General features: G+C 38.4%; 1 protein-coding gene across 1 annotated transcript in view; it reads right to left on the reverse strand.

Annotated features, from left to right (window-relative positions):
• flcn (folliculin) overlaps positions 1-16,188 on the reverse strand; it is a 40,369-nt gene that overhangs the window by 22,263 nt on the left and 1,918 nt on the right. Inside the window, exons 3-6 of the mRNA XM_061915284.1 lie at positions 9,487-9,633; positions 9,179-9,400; positions 6,738-6,904; positions 2,828-2,919 (exon numbers count right to left, since the gene is read on the reverse strand). Coding sequence (XP_061771268.1) covers positions 2,828-2,919; positions 6,738-6,904; positions 9,179-9,400; positions 9,487-9,633 — 628 coding nt within the window. The remainder of the gene's footprint in view (positions 1-2,827; positions 2,920-6,737; positions 6,905-9,178; positions 9,401-9,486; positions 9,634-16,188) is intronic.

Raw genomic sequence — 16,188 nt, forward strand, 5'->3', positions numbered from 1 at the left:
AAGTACAAGTGCCTTTCCGTCTTTGTCGTTTTTACTTTGAAATATTCTTAATTCATCACTCCAAACGTTTGTAAGTTTTACAATACAACTAAAACAATTCGTACTTACTAAAGCGTCCCATGTGTGATGTCTGTGGGAGTGTTTCATGCATACTTGTACGTGCTATCGCAAAAAAGCTTGCGTCGTTAGCATTAGCTAACATGCCAACAGGTTTAGGAGTGTCTGTGTTAGTATTATTAACTTACAGCGGCATTCTTTTTGTATTGTTTCACTTTCACAAAGCCCTCAATAAATTCACCAAAACGTCACCATGGAGTTATGGAGTCTGTTTAGCTGATTCTAAAACTAGCTTACTTCCATTTCGTTTGATTAGCCGTTTTACTGCAGTGTTACAGACACTGTATGGAAACAATTGTTCTTAAATAAACATTTACAAAATATTTTTGTGTAAATAACTCATGTCACAACGTATGTATCTGGGACTTATATTCTGGTGCGGCTAATGAATGGAAACATTTTTCCCGTCTAAAACTTTGTGGGCGTGGCTTATACACTGTAACGGTGCGCGCTATAGTATGCAAAATACGGTATTAGTGAATCAAAATCACTGTTATGAAGTACCGACTATGCAAGGCTAGAAATTATCTTACATCAAATATTTCTAAGGGAAAATATTGCATATTATGTGTGCTTGCCTTGTTAAAAAAAAGGTTTTACTTGGCAAAAAAGGCAAAAAACAAAAAATTTGGTTTAAAAAACTGTAAAATAAATAAAAATGTATAATCGAAAGATAGATCTGAGGTTGAACGAGACATTTAATAACTTTTTAATAACATTGGGTGCCAGTTCTAGGATGAACTGCATTCCTCCATAAAATAGATAAACAGCTAATAAATGTCCATGTTACTTAAAAGAGTGGTTTAGTTTTAATATAATTCTACCCAAGAATTTTAAAAAGTCAAATACAAATAAGGCAAAAAGAGAAGTATCCAACACTTCTCTTTTCTAAAGTGAAGTTGTCACCCTGTGTAAAAGGTAAATAAAAAGAGAATACAACAAATCCTTTTCAACTTATATTCGATTGTACAGGCGGCAAAGACAAGATATTTCATGTTCACACTTAGAAACTTTCTTATTTTTTGCAATTTATTGGAAGCTACACATTGCAAAAAAGGCATTTTTACCAATGTGTTACGTGGCCTTTCATTTTAACAACACTCTGTAAAGGTTTGGGAACTGAGGAGACACATTTTTGAAGTGGAATTCTTTCCCATTCTTGCTTGATGTACAGCTTAACTTTTTCAACAGTCCCCTGCCTCATATTTTAGCCTTCACACATGTCTGGACTACAGGCAGGCCGGTCTAGTACTCGCACTCTTTTACTATGAGGCCACGCTGTTGTAACACCTGGCTTGGCATTGTCTCGCTGAAATAAGCAGGGGCGTCCATGATAACAACATATGTTGCTCCAAAAGCTGTATGTACCTTTCAGCATGAATGGTGCCTTCACAGACGTGTAAGTTAGCCATGCTTTGGCAACTAATACACCCCTATACCATCACACATGCTGCATTTTATACTTTTACCCTAGAACATTCCGGATTGTTCTTTTCCTCTTTGGTCCAGAGGTCACGACGTCCCCAGTTTCCAAAAACAATTTGAAATGTGGACTCGTCAGACCACAGAACACTTTTCCACTTTGCATCAGTCCGTCTTAGATGAGCTCGGGCCCAGCGAAGCTGGCTGCGTTTCCGGGTGTTGTTGATAAATGGCTTTGGCTTTGCATAGTAGAGTTTTAACTTGCACTTACAGATGTATCGACCAATTGTAGTTACTGACAGTGGTTTTCTGAAGTGTTCCTGAGCCCATGTGGTGATATCCTTTACACACTGATTTTCCTTTTTTAATGCAGTACCACCTGAGGAATCTATGGTGCATAATATCATGGCTTACATGCAGTGATTTCTCCACATTTTCTGAGACTTTTGCTGATATTACAAAGCGAAGATGGTGAAATCCCTAAAATCCTTGCAATACCTGGTTGAGAAATGTTGTTCTTAAACTGTTCGACAATTAGATTGGATAGATTAGATTAGATAGTACTTTATTTATTCCGTCAGGAGAGTTCCTTCAGGAAAATTACAATTTTCAGCACAATCCCATTCAAGATCAGACAAACATTAAAGGGAGACAGAACAGGATCGCTGACGGGTCTGAAAGGGACAAGCGGTAGGAAATGGATGGATGGATTTGTTGACGAAGTGGTGACGCTCGCCCCGTCCTTGTTTGTGAACGAGTGAGCATTTCATGGAAGCTGCTTTTATACCCAACCATGGCACCCACCTGTTCCCAATTAGTCCGTTCACCTGTGGGATGTTCCAAATAAGTCTTTGATGAGCATTCCTCAACTTTCTCGCTCTTTTTTGCCACTTGTGCCAGCCTACTGGAAACATGTTGCAGGCTTAAAATTCCAAATGAGCTAATATTTGCAAAAAATACCAAAGTTTGTCAGTGTGACCATGAAATATCTTGTCTTTGCAGTCTATTCAATTGAATATAAGTTGAAAAGGATTTGTTGTATTCTCTTTTTATTTACCATTTACACAAGGTGACAACTTCACTGCTTTTGGGGTTTGTATGTATATTTGTATATATTTTATTATTATTGTATATATTTTACACACGCACGCACACACGCACGCACGCACACACACACAGTATCAGATAATGTATATCTTCCTTTGCCTTATGACTATTCAGCAGCGTTGAAGGGTGTTTGATGAGGTGACCACACAGCTGGTTGGAAAAGGGAGGCCAGTTTGTCTACCTGTTTGTCGCTCTATGAGCACCAGCGTGTCTTCAGTGGGAGCTCCTTCTAGAAGCTTCTCTGTCAGACGACTCCCGCAGGCCTTCAACAGCCTGGAAACAAGAAAACCACAGGTCTGCCGGACAGTGACTAACAGCAGCGTGTTTGCAGGAATGACAGGAATGTAGTTTTTGGTGGTGTTTGGGCCTTTCAGCCACACATAAACTCCATGATGGAAACTTCTGTCAGCCTCATTTTCTATTTTATTGCATTTACTTTTAATATCTGCTCACTTTCTGCTGCAACACACGTCATTCCAACTTTACTAAGCACTTTTCTGTGGACCTTCTCATTCATCCGGGTCAGCGTATTGTTAGACCATGCAACTGGACTAGATGTGACCAATCTAAGTCAAAGACTAGATGTGACCGATCCAAGTCAAAGACTAGATGTGACCAATCCAAGTCAAAGACTAGATGTGACCAATCCAAGTCAAAGACTAGATGTGACCGATCCAAGTCCAAGATTAGATGTGACCGATCTAAGTCCAAGACTAGATGTGACCAATCTAAGGCTAAAACTAGACGTGACCGATCCAAGTCCAATACTAGACGTGACCGATCTAAGTCCAAGACTAAATGTGACCGATCTAAGTCCAAGACTAGATGTGACCGATCTAAGTCTAAGACTAGAGGTGACTGTACTAAATCTAAGACTAGACGTGACCGATCTAAGTCTAAGACTAGATGTGACCAATCTAAGTCAAAGACTAGATGTGACCAATCCAGGTCCAAGACTAGATGTGACCAATCCAGGTCCAAGACTAGATGTGACCAATCTAAGTCAAAGACTAGATGTGACCAATCTAAGTCAAAGACTATATGTGACCGATCCAAGTCCAAGACTAGATGTGACCGATCTAACTTCAAGACTAGATGTGAACGATCTAAGTCCAAGACTAGATGTGACCGATCTAAGTCCAAGACTAGATGTGACCGATCTAAGTCCAAGACTAGATGTGACCAATCTAAGTATAAGACTAGATGTGACCGATCTAAGTCCAAGAGTAGATGTGACCGATCCAAGTCCAAGACTAGATGTGACCAATCTAAGTCTAAGACTACATGTGACCGATCTAAGTCCAACACTAGATGTGACCAATCTAAGGCTAAGACTAGACGTGACCGATCTAAGTGCAAGACTAGATGTGACCGATCTAAGTCCAAGACTAGATGTGACCGATCTAAGTCCAAGACTAGATGTGACCGATCTAAGTCTAAGACTAGATGTGACCAATCTAAGTCCAAGACTAGATGTGACCGATCCAAGTCCAAGACTAGATGTGAACGATCTAAGTCCAAGACTAGATGTGACCGATCTAAGTCCAAGACTAGATGTGACCAATCTAAGTCCAAGACTAGATGTGACCAATTTAAGTCTTAGACTAAATGTGACCGATCTAAGTCAAAGACTAGATGTGACCAATCCAAGTCCAAGACTAGACGTGACCAATCTAAGTCTAAGACTAGAATTGACCGATCTAAGTCCAAGACAAGATGTGACCAATCTAAGTCCAAGACTAGATGTGACCAATCTGAGTCCAAGACTAGATGTGACCGATCTAAGTCCAAGACTAGATGTGACCGATCTAAGTCCAAGACTAGATGGGACCAATCTAAATCCAAGACTAGATGTAAACGATCTAAGTCCAAGACTAGATGTGACCAATCTAAGTCCAAGACTAGATGTGACCAATCTAAGTCCAAGACTAGATGTGACCAATGTAAAATAAATACTAATATATTTTAATTGTCCAGCAACACTAACTCAGGAGCACAATATATAAAACACTTCAATCTATAAAACAAAAATAAATAAAATATGTGCTTGTTTTTTTTTTATTCAAAAAAATAATGTACGCATACATACGTACTTACATATTAAATGGGTGTATTTTCATAATAAATGAGTGTATTTTCTTAGTGGCTGTGATAAAAATCCATGCTTTTATTTTGAAGCTTACTTAAGTCAAGTTTTAATGCTATGTAACTAAACCAGGGCTCCCTAAACTATGTATGAGTGTATGTATGTATGTATACATACAGATGTATGTATGTATGTACAGTATACATACAGATGCATGTATGTATATATGTACGTATACAAACAGATGTAATTATGTATGTACGTACGTACAGATGTATGTATGTATGTATTTATGTAGATGTATGTATGTACATACAAATGTATGTATGTATGTATGTATGTACAGATGTATCTATGCATGTACAGTTGTGTGTATGTAAGTGTGTGTAGTTATGTATGTAGATGTAGGTATGTACATACGTACGTACGTACACTTACAGATGATTGTATGTATGTATATATGTATATGTATGTATGTACGGATGTATCTATGTGTGCACAGATGTGTGTATGTATGTGTGTGTATGTATGTAGATGTATGTACATAGGTACGTACACATACAGATGTATGTACGTATGTATGTACATATAGATGTACGCATGTTTGTATGTACAGCTGTATTTATGTATGTGTGAATGTATGTAAAGATGTGTGTGTGTGTATGTATGTATGTATAGATAGATAGATAGTACTTTATTGATTCCTTCAGGAGAGTTCCATCAGGAATATTAAAATTCCAGCAGCAGTGTACAGAGTTGAGATCAATTAAAAAAAAAAAAAAAAAAAGTAAATAATGGGGGTTTAAATGTTTATATGTAGATGTATGTACATACGTACACATACAGATGTATGTATGTATGTATGTACATATAGATGTATGCATGTATGTATGTATGTATGTACAGCTGTATTTATGTATGTGTGTATGTATGTAAAGATGTGTGTGTGTATGTATGTATGTATGTATGTATGTATGTATATATGTACAGATGTGTGTATGTATGTATATATGTAGATGTATGTATGTGTATGTAGGTACGTACACATACAGATGTATGTACAAATGTATGTATGTACCTACAGATGTATGCATGTATGTATATACAGCTGTATCTATGTATGTGTGTATGTATGTATGTATATATGTATGTATGTATGTACAGCTGTATGTATGTATGCATGTATGTATGTACAGATGTATGTGTGTATGTATGTAAAGATGTGTGTGTGTGTGTATGTATGTATATATGTAGATGTATGTATGTACAGATGTGTGTGTATGTATGTATGTATATATGTAGATGTATGTATGTGTATGTAGGTACGTACACATACAGATGTATGTAAAGATGTATGTATGTACCTACAGATGTATGCATGTATGTATGTACAGCTGTATCTATGTATGTGTGTATGTATGTATGTATGTATGTATGTATGTATGTATGTATGTATATATGTATGCATGTATGTATGTACAGCTGTATGTATGTATGTATGTATGTATGTATGTACAGATGTGTGTATGTATGTATATATGTATGTATGTATGTATGTATGTATGTATGTATGTATGTATGTACAGCTGTATGTATGTATGTACAGGTGTGTGTATGTATACATGTATGTATGTTTGTGTGTATGTATGTATACATACACAAGTATATATACTTGCATACATAGTTTAGGGAGCCCTGGTTTAGTTACATAGCATTAAAACCTGACTCCCTGTTCAGGCTGAAGTCAGCTTCAAAATAAAAGCATGGATTTCATTGCAGCCACTAAGAAAATACACCCATGTGATGAAATGAAGTTGAGACAGTGAGACACCAGCATACCTGTCTGGCAGATCAACATATGGCACAATTCCCTTTCATGTCTTTCTTATCTTATTTAGTGGACTTTTTGTATCTGCAAGCGCAGCCCACGTATGGTTGTGGGACCAACCACGTTTTGGCCACGTATGGTTGTGGGACCAAACACGTCTTTGCCATGGCCACTCACCAGCTGAAGGAGGAGTGCAGGCTGGCCCACAGGTTGGGATGCTGCGTGAGGGAAGTCAGCGAGCGGGCCGCGTTGCCACTCCTCTGCTGCGGGAACACCGCCGGCGAGAACACACTGTTTATCCTCGCCGCTCTCTGGGGGCAAACACCTTGCTCGCCGTCAAACACCTGAAGGAGGATGTGACATGCAATTTTGGTAGGAATTACATGTGAACGTTGACAAGTTAGCACGCTGGCAAAATAGCGTCGAGTAACAAAAAAATATGAGCAAAATGAGCTACAAAAGCTAGCATGCTAACATGCGAACAATAGTATGCTTACAGTTAGCATCAGTGAAATACCAAACTATACAAAGTGTACCTGTTAAATCAGCTCAAAAAGCTGGAATACTTTTGCTCACATGCTACAATGCTAACTGTATCATGCGTCGCGTACCAAAATATTTTACTCTGAAGGTGTATACCTAAAAAAATCCATTAAAAATGCTAGCATGCTAACGTTAGCAAAAGTATGCATCAAGTACCAAAATATGACTGAGGTGTACTGCCTACAAAATAAGCTTAAAAAAAAAACTGGCATACTCATGTTAACATGCTACAATGCTAACTGTAACATGTGTCACACACCCAAATATTCTACTCTGGAGGTGTATACTTAAAAAGTCCATTAAAAATGCTAGCATGCTAACATTAGCAAAAGTATGCATCAAGTACCAAAATATTAGTAAGGTGTATTGTATTGTCTCTAAGGTTCTCATAGTCATCATTGTCACAGACGTCCCACTGGGTCATTATTGTCACCGATGTCCCACTGGGTGTGAGTTTTCCTTGCCTTTATGTGGGCCTACCGAGGATGTCGTGGTGGTTTGTGCAGCCCTTTGAGACACTAGTGATTTAGGGCTATATAAGTAAACATTGATTGATTGATTGATAATAAGCTTAAAAAAGCTAGCATACTAATGTTAGCATGCTAACAGATAAACAACCTATCATTTTAAGGCTAGCACGCTAACAGGTTAAAAAAAAGCTGGCATACTTATGTTAACATACCTCAATGCTGACTGTAACATGCAAAAAGTACCAAAATATATCACTCTGAGGTGTATAACTGAAAAAAAAAAATCATTAAAAATGTTAGCATGCTACTGTTACCAAAAGTATGCATCCCAGTACCAAACTATGACTGTGGTGTGGTCCTACAAAATAAGCTGAAGAAAAACCTGGTATACTAACATTAGCAAGCTAACTGATTATTACTATGCTAAAGTGTTAACTATAACTTTGGTGGAAGACCAAAATACATTACTCCTAAAGGTGTGTCCCTGAAAAAGTCATTAAAAATGCTAGCAGGCCAACGTTAGCATGCATCATGTACCAAAATATAACTGAGACATACCTACAAAATAATAAAAAAAGCTAGCATACTAATGTTAGCATTTTAACAGGTGAAGAAAGCTACCATACTTATGTTAACGTGCTAAAATGTGAACTGTAACGTTCGTCAAGTGCCAAAATGTATTACTCTGAGGTGTCTACCTGAAAGTCATTAAAAATGCTAGCATGCTAACGTTAGCAAAAGTACGCATCAAGTACAAAAATATGACTGAGGTGTAGTCCTACAAAATAGGCTACAAAAAAGGTATCATACTAATATTAACATGCTAACAGATAAAAAGCTAGGATTTTTTTAGTATCATAAAGTGTTAACTGTGATGTGCGTCAAGTGCAAAATGCTAGCATGCCAACGTTTCCATGCATCGTGCATCAAAATATAACGGAGGTATACCTACAAAATAATCTACAAAAAAGCTACCATACTAATGTTAGCATGCTAACAGGTAAAGAAGACTAACATACTTATGTAAACGTGCTAAAATGTGAACTGTAACATGCGTCAAGTACAAAAATATATCACTCTAAGGTGTGTACCTTAAAAAGTCATTAAAAATGCCAGCATGCTAACAGGTAAAGAAGGCTTGCATACTTATGTTAACGTGCTAAAATGTGAAATGTAACATGCGTCAAGTACAAAATGCTAACATGCTAACATTAGCATGCGTCATGTACCAAAATATAACTGAGGTGTACCTACAAAATAACGGGAAAAAAGCCAGCATGCTAATATTAACATGCTGACAGATAAAAAGCTAGCATTTTTTAGTATGCTAAAGTGTTAACTGTGACATGCGTCAAGTGCAAAATGCTAGCATGCGCCGTGTACCAAAATATAACTAAGGTATACCAACAAAATAATGGAAAAAAAAGCTAGCATACCAATGTTAGCATGCTAACAGGTGTCGTAGGTACCAAGAAACAAAATAGTTGACGCTATGGTGCATACCTGCACAATTAGCAAAAAAGCTAGCATGCTCATATTAGAATGCTAACGATAGTTGAAAAACGAGCACTTTGGACGGGCCTGGGTAAGATCTGTCCGGCTCACCTTGAGGGCGGTGCTTTGCAGGCTCTGTATGGTCAGTCGAAGGTGGCGCAGCAGGAAAGGCCAAGAGTTGATGAGGTAAATGCGATCCATGGCCACTACCACGATACTGTACCAGCGCTGGAAGCCTCTGGCCAGGCTGTCCTTGATGAAGAAGGTGTGCGAGAACACAAAGCCATGTTGCTCGTCCCCAAAGAAAATGGGACCCTCGCGCCCGGGACAAACCTGGCGAAGGCACGGCAGCCATGAGTGGAAGTGTGTTTACCTCAGAGTGGAGGTACTGTACGTCACAGTGGACATACTGTACTTACCTCACAGCTGAGGCTGCGCACGCAGGCCTGGCGCACCACGCTGAACAGCTGAGGCTGGCGGGGATGTTGGTGGCTCAGGAAGCGAATGCCCGTCTCCTCGTCCATGCTGACGAAGCCCGGGTGGTGTGCGGGGAGGGAGCGACAGCCCTGTGAGGGCCAACAACATCTTGGGTGAAGGTGCGCCCTAAGCAACTTTTTACCCATTCCAGAGCCGTGCCTATCACAGGTGGGAATCTTTGATACGTCACTATTCCATTCCTTTCCATTCCTATATATATATATATATATATGTATATATATATATATATACAAACCCCGTTTCCATATGAGTTGGGAAACTGTGTTAGATGTAAATATAAACAGAATACAATGATTTGCACATTTTTAACCCATATTCAGTTGAATATGCTACAAAAACAACATATTTGATGTTCAAACTGATAAACTTTTTTTTTTGTGTTGCAAATAATCATTAACTTTAGATTTTGATGCCAGCAACACGTGACAAAGAAGTTGGAAAAGGTGGCAATAAATACTGATAAAGTTGAGGAATGCTCATCAAACACTTATTTGGAACGTCCCACATGCGGGCAGGCTAATTGGGAACAGATGGGTGACATAATTGGGTATAAAAGCAGCTTCCGTGAAATGATAAGTAATTCACAAACAAGGATGGGGCGAGAGTCACCACTTTGTAAGCAAAATGTACAACAGTTTTAGAACATTTCTCAACGAGCTATTGCAAGGAATTTAGGGATTTTACCATCTACGGTCTGTAAAATCATCAAAAAGTTCAGAGAATCTGGAGGAATCACTGCACGTAAGCGATGATATTACGGACCTATGATCCCTCAGGCGGTACTGCGTCAAAAACCGACATCAGTGTGTAAAGGATATCACCACATGGGCTCAGGAACACTTTATAAGTGAAGTGAATTATACTTATATAGCACTTTTCTCTAGTGACTCAAAGCGCTTTACATCAGGGGTAGGGAACCTATGGCTCTAGAGCCAGATGTGGCTCTTTTGATGACTGCACCTGGCTCTCAGATAAATCTTAGCTGACATTGCTTAACACGATAAGTAATGAATAATTCTGCTGGTAGTCACAGTGTCAAAAATAACGTTCAAAATATAAAAAATTTTCATGCATTTTAATCCATCCATCTGGTTTCTACCGCACCTGTTCATGAAGTCGCATTAATGGTAAGAAGTATTTTATTTATTGTTGCTTTGCTTCGGAATAACAGTGTTATTAAAAAGAATAAGAGACTTATTTTATTATACTCTAAAAATGTTGGTTCTACTTAAAAATGCACGCATTTAGTTGTGTTCAGTCTTAAAAAATATTATATGGCTCTCACGGAAGTACTTTTTAAAATATTTGGCTTGTATGGCTCTCTCAGCCAAAAAGGTTCCCGACCCCTGCTTTACATAGTGAAACCAAATATCTAAGTTACATTTAAACCAGTGTGGGTGGCACTGGGAACAGGTGGGTAAAGTGTCTTGCCCAAGGACACAACAACAGTGACTAGGATGACAGAAGCGGGAATCAAACCTGCAACCCTCAAGTTGCTGGCACAGCCGCTCTACCAACCGAGCTATGCCGCCCCTATAAAACCACTGTCAGTAACTACAGTTGGTCGCTACATCTGTAAGTGCAAGTTAAAACTCTACTATGCAAAGCCAAACCCATTCATCAACAATATCCTAAAACGCCGCCGGCTTGGCTGGGCCTGAGCTCACTTAAGATGGACTGATGCAAAGTGGAAAGGTGTTCTGTGGTCCAACGAGTCCACATTTCAAATTATATTTGGAAACAGAGGACGTGGTGTCCTCCAGAACAAAGAGGAAAAAAAATATTCGGATTGTTATAGGCGCAAAGTTCAAAAGCCAGCATCTGTGATGGTATGGGGGTGTATTAGTGCCCAAGGCATGGGTAACTTAGACATCTGTGAAGGCACCATTAATTCTGAATGGTCCATACAGGTTTTGGAGCAACATATGTTGTCATCCAAGCAACGTTTCCCTGGACGCCCCTGGTTATTTCAGCAAGACAAGTGTTACAACAGCGTGGCTTCGTAAAAAAAAAAGAGTGCGGGTACTTTCCTGGCCCGCCTGCAGTCCAGACATGTCTCCCATGGAAAATGTGTGGCGCATTATGAAGCGTAAAATACGACAGCAGAGTTGAACAACTGAAGCTCTACATAAAACAACAAATGGGAAAAAAAATTCCACTTTCAAAGCTTCAACAATTAGTTTCCTCGGTTCCCAAACGTTTATTGAGTGTTGTTAAAAGAAAAGGTGATGTATCACAGTGGTGAACATGCCCTTTCCCAACTACTTTTCCACGTATTGCAGCCATGACATTCTAAGTTAATTATTATTTGTAAAAAAAAAAAAGTTTATCAGTTTGACTTTGAACATCAAATATCTTGTCTTTGTAGAGCATTCAATTGAATATGGGTTGAAAAGGATTTGCAAATCATTGCATTCCGTTTATATTTACATCTAACACAATCTCCCAACTCATACATATACATATATATATATATATATATATATATATATATATATATATATATATATATATATACATATGTCTGTATATATATAACTTTGTAATGTAGTTTTAAAATGATATATATATAAATATACACACACACACACACATATATTTTGTAATGTAGTTCTAAAAAAATTTATATATATATACACTATATTGCCAAAAGTATTTAGCCACCTGCCTTGACTCACATATGCCATCTCATTCCTAACCCATAGGGTTCAATATTCCTAACCCATAGGGTTCAATATGTGCTTTTGCAGCTATTGCAGCTTCCACTCTTTTGAGAAGGCTGTCCACAAGGTTGCAGAGTGTGTTTATAGCAATTTTCCACCATTCTTTCAAAAGGGCATTAGTGAGGTCACACACTGATGTTGGTGGAGAAGGCCTGGCTCTCAAGCTGTGTCCAAATTCAGGGTCTGCATCCTTCCGAGGGCGAATTTGAATCCCGCTTATGTCACAACGCTGCGCGAAGGCTGTCCCAACTCAATTAAATTCAAAGGTTCCTCCAAATGCATCCGACGAATGGCCTGCCATATCCCAAGATGCTTTGCGTGCCTTTGTTCAACCCGGATCTTTTTGACGATGGCGGAAAATACGAGCAGCGGCACCGGCAGCAAATAAACTTTCAAATGTAAGTATCCTCCTCAGGCTAGGCTGTCGGTGCCTCAGAAGGTTCAGCCTTCTGAGGCTGCATAGGCCGGGTCTTACGAAGGATGCAGTACCTTGAATTGGGACACAGCTTCAGTCTCCGTTTTAATTCATCCTAAACGTCTTCTACTGGGTTCAGGTCAGGACTCTGTGCAAACCAGTCAAGTTCATCCACACCAGACTCTTTCATCCATGACTGTATGCGTATGTGTGTGTACACATGAAAAACATAAATACATTAACAAATCAAAGAATAGAGTTGTACTTTTTAGATGGCAGGGCCCTATGCAATAAGTACACATATTCTTAATATAGTGTACATTTTAACTGACCTTTATTTGACTAGGTTTGTCTTTTTATAGGTGGCTAAAATACGCGGTGCTGCTGACCGCCGTCTAACGTTATGTTACTGTGTGTGATATATCGACTAACGTAACGTTATGTGTAGGTACCTCATGCAACCCTGCTTAAAACAAAAAAAAAATCACTTTAAAAAAAGTATGAATAAGGTAGTGAACAGATTGCCGTGTTTGCAACAACGTTAGCTGTGAGTTTGCAGCCTCACTGATTGAACTACACAGCAAATAAAAGTTACGTAACGTTATGTGTAGGTACCTCATGCAACCCTGCTTAAACAAAAAAATCACTTTACAAAAAGTATGAATAAGGTAGTGAACAGATTGCCGTGTTTGCAACAACATTGGCTGTGAGTTTGCAGCCTCACTGATTGAACTACACAGCAAATAAAAGTTACGTTACTTAGCCAATAAATGTTAGCTTATATTCAAAACCTACCATTTTTGTGCAACTTCAAAAGTCGAATGAAGTTGGAAGTTGTTGTGTCTCCGTCTGAAAACTTCGAACCGCGTGTTTGCATACTCCAGTTCGTTTTTTGTTGACCAACTCGTAGTTTTTATACTCGAACGAAACTTTTTGGTATGTTTTTTTTTCTCACTGGCGCGTTGTTTGACAGCTCTTCTTCATTGGTTGTCCTGCAATTTGATTGGATGAATGCTGTCGGATGAAAACAACGTGGATCTAATTGGATGGCAAACACAAATATGCCAAATCTTCCACCAAAAATATTTTTCAAAGTGGAATATTTGATGTGACGTAATCGGAACCTTGGATAGGTCAATAATTCAATAATAATTGATTTGCATTCAATATTATGTTTTGAGCAATGACAGTTTGAAAGAAAAAAAAAACAGCTTTGTTTTATTAGTCAACATTGCAACTTTTTCTAAATGATATTTCACCTTTAAGCTTTTTTGTTTCACTTTTGTTATGTTTTTGTTTATCTTAATAGTATTTTTAGAATGTGTCGTGGGCCTTTAAAACATAAGCTGTGAGCCGCAAATGGCCTCTGGGGGAAACACTTTTGACACCCCTGCTATAGATAAATCATAACTCTCTCACTCTCTGTCTCTGCCCCTCCCTCACGAATGCTGTTGCGTGCGCACACCTTCACAAATTGTTTTGTTTTTAACCCCTTCATAACCCTGAACATACATTGAAAATACACGCAACCCTAACTCAAAATGCCGGACATTTGAGGCATTTATAGACCTACTGAAACCCACTACTACCGATCACGCAGTCTGATAGTTTATCCATCAATGATGAAATCTTAACATTGCAACACATGCCAATACGGCCGGTTTAGTTTACTAAATTGCAATTTTCAATTTCGAGCGGACGTAACATGCTAAAACGTTGCGGTATGATGACGCGTGCGCGTGACGTCACACATTGTAGAGGACACTTTGGTCCAGCACAGTTCACAGCTATAAGTTGTCTCTTTTCATCGCATAATTACACAGTATTCTGGACATCTGTGTTGCTGAATCTTTTGCAATTTGTTCAATTAATAATGGAGACATCAAGGAAGAAAGATGTAGGTGGAAAGCGGTGTATTGCGGCCGCCTTTACCAACACAAACAAAGCCGGTGTTTCCTTGTTTCCATTCCCGAAAGATGATGGTGAAGCTTTACTATGGAACAGAGCGGTCAAGCGAACATGGTTTCGGTGAGAAAATGGTTGTAATAAGTCGGCTCTTATCGTAGACATTAGCGGAGAGCTCGCGTCGTCCTGCACCTGTCAAAGAGGCAGCTGCGGACTCTCTTGCCTCCTCCCACCGGCCGCCCACGACCGTCGGATGCTTCCAACGTGGACAAAGCATCGGCTGCCTTCGCCTCGTCGAGAAACGTGGCCTCCCTCCGAGACACTGGCGGTCACCACACACGTGCCCACACCCCTCCGACCTTCAGGTTCCACATGTACGACCATATAATCTCATTAAAACAATAGTAACACAATAAGCAGATAAGGGATTTTCCAGAAATATCCTAGTAAATTTGTCTAAGAACATCTGAATCGCTCTGCAGTCTATTTTTTTTTCTTTTTTTCTAGTCCTTCACTCTCACTTTCCTCATCCAAAAATCTTTCATCCTCGCTCAAATTATTTGGGAAATCGTCGCTTTCTCGTTCCGAATCGCTCTCGCTGCTGGTGGCCATGATTGTTAACAATGTGAGGATGTGAAGAGCTCTACAACCAGTGATGTCATGCGCACATCGTCAGCTACTTCCGGTACAGGCAAGGCTTTTTTATTAGCGACCAAAAGTTGCGAACTTTATCGTCGATGTTCTCTACTAAATCCTTTCAGCAAAAATATGGCAATACTAGGCTGACCATATTCTTAAATCCCAAAAAGAGGACACATATATGCGTGCCAAGGCGGGCAGCACACCAAGGCCGGGAGTAGGTGAAATTTTGCCAATGACACTCGAACTTGCTTTAGAAATAATATATTTATTTAAATAAAGCATTTTTTCTCCTCTGTTGACTGCTGTGTTGGCGCTCGGTATTTTTAAAATGGGGTCCCCATCAAGTCATAAAAATGGGGTCCCACAGTACATTTTTGGGGTCACACTTTTTTTTAAGCGTTTTGAAAACAAATGATGAACGTATTCATTATCCTGTTGTATCTCACATTCTATATCGTATTTTGGAAAAAGGTTGTCATAAACATTACTTAATTCATAAAAAAAAAAATTATTTAAAAAAACAACAAATGTGTATAGATACACTGTAAAAAAAACATCATATTTTTTATGGTGAATTTACTGTAAACTTCTACTGTAATTTTTCAATTTTTTTTAAATAGGTTATAAAACTAAAGAATTGAAGACATTATCTGTAAATAAACAAGCCGCCTGTTATTTTAAGTAATATGCTAGTAATGACAAACTATGTATATTTCTATTTTTTTTTACAGAAAAATACCAAATTAATTATACATATAATTTTCTGTTTTCTCAAATTACTTTCAAATTCATGTACATTTTCAGTGATTAACTTTCATTAAATATAGACTTTTATATAACGAGTTACATAAAAGTCTATGTCCATACTAACAATCTAACATTTTTATATGTACTTTTAAGGTAAATCTTATTTTTTTAGTATTTATTTGTATTTTTAC

The sequence above is a fragment of the Nerophis ophidion genome, linkage group LG11 (assembly GCF_033978795.1).
Source record: "Nerophis ophidion isolate RoL-2023_Sa linkage group LG11, RoL_Noph_v1.0, whole genome shotgun sequence".
NCBI classification, from domain to species: Eukaryota; Metazoa; Chordata; class Actinopteri; order Syngnathiformes; family Syngnathidae; genus Nerophis; species Nerophis ophidion.